This window comes from Falco rusticolus, chromosome Z (assembly GCF_015220075.1).
Source record: "Falco rusticolus isolate bFalRus1 chromosome Z, bFalRus1.pri, whole genome shotgun sequence".
In the NCBI taxonomy this organism is placed as follows: domain Eukaryota; kingdom Metazoa; phylum Chordata; class Aves; order Falconiformes; family Falconidae; genus Falco; species Falco rusticolus.
The window spans coordinates 61,140,841-61,155,804 of record NC_051210.1 but is presented as its reverse complement, the minus strand read 5'-3'; the positions used below and the strand labels follow the sequence as shown (position 1 = coordinate 61,155,804).

Sequence of the window (14,964 nt, the reverse complement as noted above, 5' to 3'; positions counted from 1 at the left end):
GTCATCCCAGAGTGCCATTTTTTGGCACATTTGCCACATTGCAATCTGGATAGTATGAGATTAGTGCTGCTGGAATAATGGTCTGGGATGTTCCTAGCAAACTCGTGACAGGTCTCCAGAATTTCAGAGACTTTATAAGTACTTTCACTAAAGGCTATATTGACTTACAATATATTGCCTGTTCTTGTAGCCTTCTTAATAGGGGCATATGGCACATACATTGTGTTTGTGAAGCCTAGATTTTTACATGTGCCTTGCTTTGAGGGCTTTTTAGTTTTATTTTTTGAAAGTTCTTAAATCACAAATTGGATATTGCTGTATCCACTTGTAGAGGCTAATGGGACCAGAATCCTTATTGCTGAAAAATTGTCCCTAAATAATTGACTAAAAATTATTCAGAATCTTAGTTTTATGTTTCATTAAAAAGACCTTAACTGGTTCGGTACTGTCAGAGAGGGAAGACTGCTGCCTAATGAATGAACAACACTTCTGGTGATTTTCTTGAGATGGTATCACTGATGTGATAAGGCAATGGGTAAAGCTGCATTTTCCTATGTCTTTTGATGATTGGAAGGAGAATAAAACCAAATTTCTGACAAATCTTGTTCCAACCTCATTTGTAGCTGACTTATTAGGCATTTCTGAGAAAACACGTTACAGAAAAATTGTACTGTTCAAAATCATTCTGGATTTTGAAAATCCAGATAGACAGGTTTTGAAAAACCAACAGAGATTTTTGCATAATTTGGTGAACAAATGACTGAGTTGTGAGGTCAGTTTTTTTTTTTAATGTCAGAATGCTGTTTCCATGTAACTTTCTAAGAGAATCACTAATTTTAATTTATAAAAATGTGAAGCAATATAGGTTTAACTTTCTGAGGAATTTATTGTGTGGAGTAAGTACGGCTTTGGACACCACAGTACAAAAATTTTGATTCACTGTGTATCATATGATGCATTGTTAATGGAGTCAGTGGAGTGTATCACGGGCTTTCAAAGTAGTGATGGCTATATACTACTGGGAGGTAAAATTAAATCGTTGGCCAGCGGTGCCAATAATAAAGCATTACATGCGCTATATTGAACGTAGAGGAGAGGTAAAATGGAACTCTGAAAACCTGGTTTCAAAAGACAGAATAAAATTTGAAATTTGGAATGTATTTAAACTGGTAAACCAAGGGAGCATGAGAGAATGACAACACAATGAAAACAATGTTAATATTGTGACATTTAGTAATTTAACAAAAACGTAATTGTAAGTGAAGTAACATCATTAAACTGCCAAAATATGACGTGTGTGTGTCAGTAAGTTTTTCTTTAAACATTACACTTTGAGAACACAAAGCTTGAAAGATAAACAAAGATGCCACCCTAATCATTCTAAATTTTATGTCCACATTATCTGGTAGATGGATTTTGACTATTAATTTGGTTTTGTATGTTTTCTCTGTGTGATATTTGTGCATTATTAGATGACTAGACTGGCCAAGGCAGACCTGTTACACTTGCCTGAGTTAGGCATTGTTTGCCATGCCACTAAACCTGCCGCCAAGTGAAACCTTCATGGGGGAAATGAGATCGAAGTCTGGCCTGCTGAAGATGGACGCCCTGTCTCTGTTTTTATTTTGCTTTCTTTCCTTTGTTTCTTTTATTTTTATTTTATTTTGTCCCTTTTTTTGTTTTGTTCTGTTAAATCTCTTTCCCTTGTACTTGTGAACTGGTACTTCAGTTCTGTAAAAATGGTGTTTTGTAAAGGGTTCACAGTGTTTCATTTTGAAGTTGACCTGATGCTGCTTATGAATGGTGGATGGTGTACACAGAATTTAGTATATGATTAATTTTTATGCTGTGAATTATGGATAAATTTGATTTGGAATATGTTTAAGCATCTAAATTCAACAGATGAGCACACTGTGTCAGAGGACAAGAATAGTGAAAAATACATCAGTTCTAAGATAACATTCTTTCATATGTTGTGCTTTATGAGTTTATCTTGGAAAAAGATAGTTGAAACTTACTTCTGGAGAAAATAACTTTACAAAGTATAGTCATGATCCTTCTCTGCTAGTTTTCCTCTTCTCAGCAGAGTAGTTTTAGGTTGCACGGTCTGTTTAAAAGAAGGCATACTATTTATGTCTAATGTGAAGAGTTAAAAATAGCTATTTCTGAAATTGAAATTTCATGAATATTGAATGTCATGAAATTCTTGTTTGCTTCTGATGAAACCTTGCTCCAGTGAGGTCAGTGGCAGTAAGATTTCATCCTTTTGTTTGTGTAATTTTCAGAAAAAACTGTTTACCACTCATAAGTACAAATGCAGCCTGAAGTTTTGGTTGGAATGTGTTGTGTGAGGCACATTGTCTTTTAACACTGTTATTTGTGGGAAGATTGAATCAGTTGTGTGTGCGTGTGTGTGTATGTATGTGTATATTGCACTTTGACATGCTCCTGTGGTGGTTATTTCAAGAAGATTTTTTTTTTAAAAAAGAAGAAAATAAAGACAAAAAAAAGTGTCTTCTCAGTCATCTTACAATCTCAGAAGCCCTGTCAGTTCATGCTGGAGTGATTGAGAAGGTTTGCATCCCTAAGTGATATTCTTAACTTCTTGTGAAATGGAAGCCTGAAGCAGAAGTGGTGGACCAGGTGGTGTGTCTGGTCCTCAGGCATTGCTCTTCCCAGCTACCTGCACTGGGAGCAATTGGATTCACTCTGATAATGCACCAGGCTATGCACTGCAGCTGGGAAGAGCTTTGCTTTGTGATCTCTTGGGTTTAGCTGTGGCAGTTGAGGTAATTGCCAGTAGGTGTAATCTCTTTAATCACTGCTGCTAAATCAAATAAGAACCATGAATTGGACCACACAAATTATTTTATTTGTAGATGTGCATTTTCCAGTGATTTAAAAGAGCAGGAAAATAACAATTCCTTTAATTATGTTTAGAGTAGATGTGAGCTGTTAGTATTTTTAAAATAACTAAACTTACTTATTGCAGAAGCAGTTTTAGAGGAGGAGGATTAACTATGTAGTTTCAGTATAAAGAGTATGAAATTAATTGCTTCTGGGCATGGGAGAGGGATAAAAGTACTGCGATGATTAGTACTTGCTTAACACAGATACTTCTGTTCGGCATTTAGCAAAATGGTGTCTGGTGTGGACTGGGTTGACTAGGGCTCTTAAGCACTTTCATGATACAAAAAAGTAACGATGATAACTTATATGTAGGACAACGGTACATTTCCTGAAAGCATATCTCTATGTCTCTAGGTAATGCAGAGCTAATCTACATCTGCTTCCAGATTCCTTTGCAAAGTGAAGAATCAATAAATAAATGATCATAGGATCTGTAATTTACTAAATACAACAGCTTCTAAGAAATCTTTCTAAGAATGTGGTACAGATGTGGCATATTTATTTTGTCTCTTTCCCTCATTAGAAACTTAAGTATCTTTACCTCATTTCCATTCAGGTTTTAAATACCTTGAGTTTAAAAACCAGAACAGTTAAAGTGTCCTGATTTGTTGTGTCATTACCCACATTTCATTGTATCTTTGTGGGTTTCTATTCTTTTTCTAAATAAATTCATGGAGATAAAACTCCAAAACTTAAACCCTGTAACTCGTGAAGTTATTTGGCCTCACATTAATTTTGTTTTTCAAAATTTGAAAGATACTTCAGGTTTTCTTTTTTTCCCTATAACAGTTTGTTTGCTATAGAATTTTTAAAAAGTTGTATCTGGTCTTAAAAACTGGAGAAGTAGTTTTGAATATACAGGCAATTTTGGGGGGTTCTATCTGTAGAGATAGACCCTTTCTCATTCTTGAATAAAATAAATGAATCTTTGTGGCATGGAACTGACCAAAGAGGTTTTATATTTAAAATAAAACATTACATTGTTGAAGGGCCAAAGTATTCTGGAAATAATGCTGCTAACTTCACAATTTAGATAATGCATGTTATTCATTCTTTGAACTGCTGTAACAGTGCACTTAACTGAAAATGTTCAGTGGATTCCTTGAGGAACATTTGATAAAATGAAATAATTCTAATTATTACAGTAAGATGACCCATATACTTAAAGTTTAGGCTTGTATTTAAGTACCTTTCTGAACTCGACTCGTCATCTGTTCAGTTATGTCCCTAACTCTATTCCTATTTAAAATGGCTAAGTGCCTAATCATCTTTTAAGTTTAACTGGTTAAGTGTGTATTGAATTGGCTGTATGTAAGCGCATACTTAAATTAGGCATATACTTATGTACGTTGCTGACCAGGGATCTGGTCATAAATTAGACCATAAATTAGAATGCAGGCACACTATTTTAGGAACCACTTCTGCCACTAGCATGTCTGTTTATCCTGTAGAAACCTGCATGAGTGTCCAGTTAATTGCAAGATGCTCACTGTTTAGAATAAGGTCTGGTACATTAGTTATTTGAAAACACTGAAGTATCTAGATTTTCAGAAGAACTGGTACATAATTCTATGCCTAATTTGCATGCACAGCTGCTGGAACTGTGTATTCGAAAGCCTGTTAGTTAGCTACATATTAGGCGGGATGTGCAGCCCAGTACCTGATACTCATGAGCAGTCAGGCAAATCAGGTACGCTTCTCATTGCATGCCTGATTAAAATTGGGATCTGTAAAGAGTGCTGAACATTGTGATGGTGGCTCAGATTTATGCATGTTTTTTAAAAAGCCCTGGAAGTCATTATTGCACAGTTAATTCTTAAGTGCTAATAATTTTCCTATTTTTCTCCTTTAGATAGCAAAATCAAGTGGTTGTTACATGTTAAGGAGCAAGGTGCCTCAAAATTTAACATAAATAAAATAAATGTAAATAGGAAGCATGAGAAAAAAAAATGGGTACTGTTATTTTATCTTTTCTGTTCCACCCATGCTACATATAAATTAAGTTTCATTTAGATTTTTTTTGTCCTTTGGTCATACCCAACTGTAACCCAGTCCTTGCTGCAGATCTGTAGAACAGGTTTGCAACACATTGTTTCTTTTTCTTTTTTTGATGTATGTTTCCTCTGGGGTCTATTGAAACTCGTATAGCTAAAACTGCACAGTGTTTTGAAACTTAACTCCTATTTTGCTTTTTGATAATAGTATTCACTTACTGATTTTTAAATCCTGAATCTAAGAGGTTTTATGGTTAAAACATATACAGTTTAAACCAAAGCAGTAAAAGCCACTGGCGCAGTATTTGTATATACCTTGACTTATAAAGCAATATTTAAATAAAAGCATTTACTTTATCATAAAGTGCATGCAGTAATACCAATGGGCTCAGTTGGATAGCATATATATAACTATGCCAGTAATTTTGAATAGATCATAGATACCTAGTATAATTAGAACTTTTCCGTAGTTTCTCAGTTTAGTGTTTAATGTTTGTACCAGTTTAAATCCCTTTGCATTTCAAATGTATTACGTACATTTAATTGCAATCATAATTATTTTAACTATTAACTCTTTTGATTTTTAAAGATTTTTTGGGGGGTTTATTTAGTGGTCTGATTTTGACTAACGTTAAATGAAACCTGCATTTAATTCAGATTAGATATTACTTAAACTTTTAGCATGACAGGGGAAATATAATCTGGTTTAAATAGTAGGAAATACATACTTGGGGAAAATATAGCTTGCTTAGCTGATCAGTTATGATTTTCTTCAGTCTCAGTAAATTTAAAGGTAATTTGTCAGAGTTTCAGGAGAACTGAGGTAGCCTAGTATGTGACGCAGTACAGATCTGTATTTTTTCTGCCCTCCCTTCTTCTACCTCCAACTTCACTTGTAGTATGTATTGCGTGGAGTCACAGAGTTCACTAGTTTTTATTTTATTTTCATTTATTTTTACATCCAAAGTAGGTAGCACCAGAGGAATTTAAAAAAAAAAGCACAAATTTCAGTTAGCTCATACTTTGGGGTTTTGGGGGTTTTTTTTGGTGTTTTTTTTGTTTGGTTTCTTTTTCTTTTTTCTTTTACTGATTTGGTTATTTGCCATTTCTGGGGATTAAACTTTAAAAAATGTTCTTCTTTTCTGTATCTGATGTTCTGTGTGCTATTAGTGATGCAGCCAACACGAACGGTTGTCATGTGTAAAACAACTTTCGATCACCACGAAAACACCGCCCTGGGAAAGCGTCCATGCTTGATATCGTTTGGTTCATGAACATTAAGTTTCCAGTACAGGTGACCCATAGCTCAAAGTGTATAATAATTGTCTACATTATTCAGTTTTTAAAATAATAATCCATTAATGAGATTGCTAGTCTTTGAAGTTTTGCTCACTTTTGTTTTTCCTAGTAGAGCAGGGTAAAAGGAAAAACTTAAGTTCTTACTTGTTTCTTTGTAAGGATCTGGTAGATAGATTCATTGTTATTTATTACATTTTTAACTGCAAGGGTAATTGTAAAGTCATAGAAAGAGTAACATTTGTGTGATGTTTCAACTCTGTGTAACGCTTCCATTTGCTTCTTCAGGTAAAATCCCAGATGAAGCCAAAGCCCTTTCTCTGTTGGCGCCTGCTCCTACTATGACAAGTCTGATGCCTGGTGCAGGGTTGCTTCCTATACCTACACCAACCCCTTTGACTACAGTAAGTAAAGTTCAGTTGCTGCTTGATTTCTGGTTTCCTCTATACTCAGTAGTCTTTTCTGTGTTCAGAGAACAAGAACTATCTGATCCATGGATGTTGTCCTCTTCTATGCTGTATCAGTGAGGGTTTAGCTGTGGTGCCTATTTAGAGGGTAGATCACAAGGTGTCCGTGCACTAACTTTCCTGGGTTCTTACCTCAGATTATTATTTTGCAAAATAGTGGGTAAATACTGATTCTGGTTGTGTCCATTTTAATTATTGGCTTTCCCTAGCATTAATTTGGTCCAGTGGCAGTGCTATCCTCCTCCTCAAATTTTGTTAAAACATAATTAGTTACATTGACACAGTTATTCGGAGTAGTAAAATGCTGCATTAAGGTGTTTTTACTTGGTATCTCTACAACAGGGCTTTTGAGTGTTTGCCTAACAATGTTTTCACTACAAAAAGCATAGGGATGCTGCTACTTCTGCTCAGTTTCCTTTTGCCTCTGTAAGCCTTTCTTGACATCAGCAGGCTGCTGTTACCTATTCAGGGAGAATTTCAAGTTAAAATAGAGTAGTTTTCTCTTTTGTTACATAAAAAAGATTACTCGTGGCTTGTTAAGGATTTCTCACACTTGTTAGGAAAATAATTTGCTGGAAAGGCAGTTGCTTTTTGGGTGGAAAAAGTAAAAATCAAACCAGGAACTCAGCAGACCAATTTAGTAGTGATTTTTAAGTGACTTTCTTTATAACATTCCCCAGGAGAGATTTAAATTCCCAGTTCAAAAAATGAGAGATGTGTTGTCCTCATTCTCTAGGAAGTGACTGTGTTTATAGGGAAAGAACTTAGACTTAGGCTTAGTATCCTTCGCATATCGACTGTAATTAATCTTGCCTTATGTGATGTGTTTGTCCGTAAAGTACTTGATCTGTCCCTTTGATGGACTGATATGTATTACAGAACAAACTGGTGCTGGGCACTGCAAATTCCCATCTTCTCTTGCTGGGAAGGGTTCAGCAGTTCCTCATCTACTCCCAATACTTCTTCTAGCAAAAACAAAAGTGTCTGAAGGCATCTTACTTGATTGACTGTGAGCATTAGAAATTCAAGCCTATGTTTTCTGATTGATACGTTGCATACTCTTTGATAAAGTGTTAACTGATAGCCCATAGAAAATTTTAATTGTAACCTTAAAGAAGGTTATTTATGGGTAGATTTTTATTCTTTATAAAAAGTGCTCAGCTTGGACCTTAAAGTTCAAAGTATTGCATATATTCCTTAGGTTTATTTTTACAGAAATGCACAAGGCAGACAAGTATTAACAAGTAAAATATCTCCTACCAATGGTTCTTGGCAAAGTATATTCTGTTTTTGTGTTTTCCAGCTTGGTGTTTCACTTGGCACTTTGGGGGCTATACCAGCGGCAGCATTGGACCCTAACATTACAGCACTGGGAGAAATACCACAACCGCCTATTATGGGGAATGTGGATCCATCCAAAATTGATGAAATCAGGAGAACAGTCTATGTTGGAAACTTGAATTCCCAGGTAGCTTTTTTTTGTGTAATGGAAATATTAATGGAAGGTGTAGAATTGTAATTTATGAATTCTAATCGTAGATGTTAAAGAGGTTTGGTTAGTTGATGACAACAGGAATTTAAACAAAGAAAAAATTCTTTCTGGTTACTAGTGATATTTCAGACTTTGAATGCTCCTATGCCCATCAGGTCAGACCAGGCTGTGGAATTCATTCTGGCAGGATAGCAGAGAAATCACATTGCAGCTGAATTCAAGAAACATAATGTCCAGCTGTGTTGTATTAAGTGAGCAATGCCTCAGAAGTTGTGAGATCATGGTAGCTGTCCCCCACACCACTGTGCTGTTGCTCAAGTACAGTAAGATGGAATGATGTGCAGTAAGTGGATGCTGCAGAATTAGCATAAATACCCTTGTGTTTCTATGACAGTAGTTAGGTCTGTCAGAAACTTGTTTTTTCAGCAGTTGGTTAAATTAATTGAAGTACTATTTTCTTTTGTCTGATGACAATACAAGTATTTTATTTGCAGTTTTTTGACTGCCAGTGTAGCTACTGGAGTGTAAAAGTACTGTTGGTTGCACTAAAATAAGACAAGATGGAAGCTAGTAGAAAAACAGGAAAAACTGAAGTCTTGTAATAATGTTTGGGTTTTTATTTTTCTTATTTGATTCACAGTCAATAGCTTGGACACAGGTGTATAAGGAAATTCCTCATCAGTTATTTCAAATGAGTTGCCCGAAAGGTGCAAAATCCTGTGCAAGCGCTTTTTTAGCCTAAATGTAGGACTTCCAAACTTGTGATTGCACTATTTTAAATTACATTATATTCTTTAGATTAATGGAAGAAAAAACACCAGTCTTTCTTAAAGTGTAACATTATGAAATCCATGTCACCTGTGTAATAATGGTGAGATATCTTTACAAAATCTGTGCCTCTTAGACTACCTGATATATTGGATAAGTGGTTTTCATTATATATTTTACTTCAGCTGAGTTCTTCGACTCTTTCTAGACTACAACAGCAGATCAACTGCTTGAATTCTTTAAGCAAGTTGGAGAAGTCAAATTTGTGCGAATGGCAGGTGATGAGACACAACCAACACGATTTGCTTTTGTGGAATTTGCAGACCAAAATTCTGTACCTCGAGCTCTTGCCTTTAATGGAGTTATGTTTGGAGACAGGCCACTGAAGTAAGAAATTAATTATCCATATGACTGTTGAATGAGAGATTTCTTTGTATCCTGATACATTATGACTCCGATGTTCAGGAAACTGCTGTGAGGAATATTTTTTCAATGTAAGGACCTATTGTTAGCAAACCTGAACATTTTTATGAACTCCTGTTTCCAGGTTGGGTGTAACTGTCTCTGAAAAGTGTATGGATGGCATTGAGTGAAATATATTCATATTTAATCTTGAGGTAGTGTAAGCCATGATAGTGACATAATCTGCAAAATCCTTAGTACTAATTAAGCTTTCTATATGATGTGTATGTAATTAGTAGGCCTTAACATAAAGATTTGATGTGAAATAGAGAAATAGATTCTTAGACTTCTACTAGAAAATATTTTTAACACAGAAGTAGGGTGCTGAATTTATTTAAAAGTGGTTAGATTTTAAAGCAATGCAAGACATTTCACATACTTAGATGACTGTTAGGGCAAATTGTAGTTTTGCTGAACTTTGAAGGTTTTAGTTGTATATGGAAGTTGAGGTGTTTTCCTTTCTTGGTTGTTTTTCATTTTCCCTTCTCAAATGTTTGGGAGTTAAGGGGTTCATTTTTATTTAATTTAGAATAAATCACTCCAATAATGCAATAGTGAAGCCTCCTGAAATGACACCACAAGCTGCTGCCAAGGAACTGGAAGAGGTGATGAAGAGAGTAAGAGAAGCCCAGTCTTTCATATCTGCTGCAATTGAGCCAGGTAAGTGTATTAGATACATTACCTAAAAGAAGTGTTCTGAGTATACTTTGGCATGTGCTTTTAAAAGCATTTTCAAACACAGGAAAAGGGTACTACTTAAAGGCAGACAGTATGTGGTGGAAAATAAAGAAAACAATCAAAATTGTATTGGTGCAACAAAGCAGTGGAACAAAGCTTGACACTTTATTTCAACATGTTTTACTTTCAGATATATGCTCACTGAATGTTTTCAAAATACTGAAGTTAATACTAAATTAATACTGAAGTTGGTACTTTTTATGTTCAAAGTATGTGCAAACTTCTAAAAGAAAATGCTTTATGTTTTGTTTTGTTCTGCTCTAGCATCCATTAATGCCATAGTTTCATAATTAGAGGGAGCTATCATGGTTCTGAAATCAGTAATAGTATGCTTTTATTATCTTCATTGGGTTAATGTTGGCCCTGTGCTGTGCTGGTTTTCATGCTGGCTCAAGATCGTGTGCATCTTCATAGCAAATGGGATCAGAGAATGAGTCTGGGATAAAACTTAACATATTTTAAAGGACTTTTTTTTTATCCAGATTGGTTCCCTGATCCTTGTTAACACTGAGATGGCTGGTCAAGGAAGGAGGTGTTGGGTTGAGAAGTTGGACAGACATTTTAGTGCTGATTTATGCTGACTTAAGCTGATTGAAAAAAAAGACTTAAGCACAGCATAAAAAAATTGTTAAACTTGCAGTTGAGATCCTCCTTTTTCTTTTCATTAGCAAGATTTTGTCGTCAATCTTAGTAACAAGACCAAATGTTGTCTTATGTAGCTTAGATAGTGCAGAGTCTTGGGAATTTTTTGGGGGTGTGTGGGGCAATATTTTCTGATGTTTTTGACAGGTCTAACATTTCCTCAGTGTTAAGTAACAGAATAAAAATCTTCCAGAATCTGAACCAAAGCCTGGTGAAGTCACTGTTAAGGTTTTTGTTGACTTCCTGGCCTTTGAATCAGACTTTTTCACCCTGTTCTCTCTATCCCTTCCTCCCACAAAACAGTGTTTGAGGAATAAAACTTCAATATATTTACAGTAGTTGAAATATCTGAAAGTATAGAAAGTACTAATTATTATTTGCATTTTATGCTTGTTTATAAAATTATGTCCTCTAAATTTATGATATTTTTCTCAGGCTATTTAAAAAAAAAAAAAAAAAGTAGTTATATTAAATAATAGACCAAGAGGAGAACGTGTTGTGAACTTGTGCATTGTGGCAGCAACATAAATCCCATTCCTGATAGATCTAGCTGTTTATAATTATCTGATTTATGTGTACTGCTGCAGGATGGCTGCACTCAACGAGTATATGCAATGACTTACTTGGATGTTTCTGAAGGATATTTGCAAAGAAGGAAGATGTGCAAAGAGTAGGCCCCTTGCACTATGTGTGGTACATTCCACTTGTGCCAGATTGTTAACTGGGATCTTTAAATGTTCTGAGCTTACACTGCAAAGTCGTTTTTTCCTCTCAGAGTCTGGAAAGAGCAGTGAAAGAAAAGGCGGTCGATCTCGTTCCCATTCTCGTTCAGAATCCAGGTCTAGTTCAAAATCCCGATCTAGAAGGAAAAGATCACACTCAAAACACAGGTAGGTATGGTTTTTAGTTCTAAGAGATCTAAGAGGCCATACTGGGGTTTTTTGCATGGTGGTGTTTACTGAAATTTCTTACTGAGTTGTAAGACAAGTATCCCAGTAGAAAGGTTACTAACTCACTGAGCAGATCAGAGTAACCAGGAACTTTGTCTCTGAACAAATACTCTTTCCCTCTAAATCCTAAGTGTTTTCAGAATTATTTTCAGTTAAAACACACTAGAATATACTTTTTGTGCCATGTAACATAACCATTTCTATGGTTTCATGGTATGTTTTGTGCTGTTTAGCATAATACCATTTTGTGATTGAACATGTAATCCACGGTGAACACCCTGAGCAGACAGACTGGCTAGTTTTGCTAGTAGAAAGTTCCAGATGTCCCGAACTTCTAAACATCAAGTTAAAAAACGCAGTATACTTATTTACTGTAAAGTAAATGTAATGTACTCTAATATACTGTAAATGTAAAGCTATAGTTTTTAAAAGCAGGATAAAAAGGCTTTAGGGGCAGTTTTTCATTCTTCAGATTTTGTTTCCTTTGCTGATTTTATTCAGTTCTGAAATAAGCTTTGGAATATGGGAGGAAATAAAATTATGAGATCACCCTTAAAGCATACCCATTAAGATTTTTCCCAAGAATGAGACAGTCTTGCTATGTGAGACTTACAAACACTTCCTACAGTGGTTCATATTCTTTAAATATCAGGAATGTCTTCTGAGCATTTATGTAATCAATTTAAAGATGTTTGGCTAACATGAAGTATCACAGAAAAAAGAAAAAAAAAAGAAATTCAGAAATGTGGTTTTAATAGCTTATACTCTAAAAAGGTGTTGTCAGTGTGCAGCAACAGCTCTGTTGCATTGTTCCATGCATTGTCTTTTAACAAAGCAGCTAGAATTCTTTTAGATACAGAAAAGCTGTCCAAACGCTACCAAACAAATGTCATATAAGTGCAGTTTTGAGTTTTGCAATGGTGAGACATCACAGTACGTGTTACCTAATGACATCAAAATGTCAGGTGCCTTCCTAATGCAAGAAGAATCATTTGGTCACTTCCTTATTGCTTGCCTCTCTGCTGTTTCTCTAATGCAGGACATAACTGAAAAACAGTCTTTGTTTTGTATAACACTATAGTAATCTCAGTACTATTTTATATTGACCCAAACCAAACTGATTTCTAGAAGATAAAATTGCATTTTTTTACTTGGGGAAAACTTGTGCTTTAAACAACTGTTGATGGTTATCTTTTGTTGTTGGGGTTTTTTTAATCATTTACCACTGCTACTGTCAGTTTTGAGAACATGCTGAAAAAAGGCCAGTCTTGATCTGTTGAGGCAACTTCATCCCTAAAAATAAACAATCAGTTCCCTAAGAATAAACTCGTTACCACTTCCCTGTTTTACTGTTCCATAAAACACTTAAATTTTTTTCATCTCTAGGATAAAGGTCTTATTTTGATTCAATTACCATTAATTTGCCCTGTAGTTAGTTTGTATTTCTGCAGAGATAAGCAGAGGAAAGCTGTAGGTAAAAAATGGTTGCACCTCCTCTCCTCTTGGTGCATATTACTCTATGTGTCTTGAGCTACAGAAGACAGGTGGAGCTGCATATTTTTATACCTCAGTATAAAATAATTAATTAAAGTATTAAATAATATATTATTATATAATACTGAAAATAATAAATTCTTCAGTATTTATTAACTAATATAAATGGCCTTTCTGTCTTTGGTAAGTTAAACTTCATGGTACCTTAGTCTCTCAGGCAAAGTATCCAATGATGTGGTTTTTTGAAACTTAATGTTCAAATTCAGCTTTTTATTTTTGCTTTACTAGGGATTATGATCTTCCAAAAATAGGAAATATTTTGGAAAAAAAGAATGTAGTGATTTTTCGGAGTCTTATTTTATTCATCAATTTGTGACTATACTATATATCTTTATCAGAAGACTTCAATTGGATTTTTATCAGAGTATCTGCAGATTATTTGTGTTCCTTATTTATCATGTAATAAATACTCATTCCTTTCCTTGGGAATTCTTATGATTGAAATCCATGCTAACAAATCCTTCCAGCTGAAAAGGTAACAACTAAATGCTGAACCACAAACGGTGGGGATTTTCTGTTTCTTTTGGTTTGTTTGTTTAAAGTTCATTTAAATTAGAAGGGTGGGGAACAAAGCCAAAAGACACCAATTAAAGCCATCTTTCTCCAGTGACCAAGACTGCAGTAAGTGACTGGGCCTGGAAAGGAAAAAAAAATGTAACTGATTATTTTATAACCTGCTAGAAATTGTCTATAGTAGATTTACATGCTGTAATTTACAAACGACAGCTATCCTAATATGATACAAATTTATATTTTCCAGAATGTTAGTGAAGGTTATTATGAAATATGGGTATTACTTAAATGGTGCATTGTTTCAAAGGAGGAAGGCATGTGCACCTGGTGAAAAATAATGTATCCATATTTGCAAACGTTGGTTAGGCAATGTATTACTGCGGTGTAACTCTTGATATAATTTTGTGTAGTGAGACAAGAATTGCGGGTTTTTTCCTTTGTTGTTTGACCTGATTTTTATGGAGTTCCAATATTAAAGTATTTTTCTTCTGGTATTGTTCATGTAGAAGTAGATCTGGCAACAGATCACTCTCAAGACACAAGGATAGACGCAGATCCAGAAGTCCCCTGAAAAAACGGTCTAGATCTAGGGAAAGGCAGAAATCAAGAAGTCGCTCTCATTCTCGGTAAGTTCCGTTCCTAAGAAGTGAATTATTCTTAGCACACAGTACACAGTTTTTGAAAAAAATCTTAACAAACTTTTTAGGTGATGTTAAAGGGTGGAATCTCTAAATGCTTTAGCCTGTCCCTAGGCTTTGTCTTTGGGACAAAATAATAGAAAGCAAATTTTAACGCTGAATATACTGGTTTTGGCTGGGATAGAGTTGATTTTCTTCATGGTAGCTTATACGGTGCCTATGGGGGTTAACCACCACATTGAAGTATGTAGATTTTGGTAGTCTAGTCTACATTTATACCAACGTGCAAGCTGACTGAAAACAGGTAATTTTAATTGCCAGGTGTTAACCAGTAGATCAGGAATAGTCTGTGTAGCTTGTGCAACCCACAAAAAAGCAGATGATTCTTGATTAGTCTATATCTGTTGAGGAGGCTGGATTTAAGCTGAACTTGATCCTGCTTTCTGAAAACATATACAGTTTTTGTGCATGAACTTGTCTTATCACGTTTGCCGTGCTCCTATTTGCCATAAGTGCTGTGGGCACAAATACATGTGTCTG

The 14,964-nt window shown here is 35.1% G+C and overlaps 1 protein-coding gene across 5 annotated transcripts in view; it reads left to right on the top strand.

The window, feature by feature from the left end:
- The window catches only part of SREK1 (splicing regulatory glutamic acid and lysine rich protein 1), a 40,139-nt gene that overhangs the window by 11,848 nt on the left and 13,327 nt on the right, over window positions 1–14,964 (top strand). For 2 of the 5 annotated variants that reach the window (XM_037374574.1, XM_037374575.1), the window contains exons 3-8: window positions 6,489–6,604; window positions 7,971–8,135; window positions 9,136–9,314; window positions 9,919–10,049; window positions 11,545–11,659; window positions 14,293–14,412. In XM_037374574.1, the coding sequence (XP_037230471.1) occupies window positions 6,489–6,604; window positions 7,971–8,135; window positions 9,136–9,314; window positions 9,919–10,049; window positions 11,545–11,659; window positions 14,293–14,412 (826 nt within the window). Of the gene's footprint in view, window positions 1–1,472; window positions 6,199–6,488; window positions 6,605–7,970; window positions 8,136–9,135; window positions 9,315–9,918; window positions 10,050–11,544; window positions 11,660–14,292; window positions 14,413–14,964 lie in introns of all 5 variants that reach the window. The other 3 variants (XM_037374577.1, XM_037374576.1, XM_037374578.1) reach the window with 3 other exon arrangements.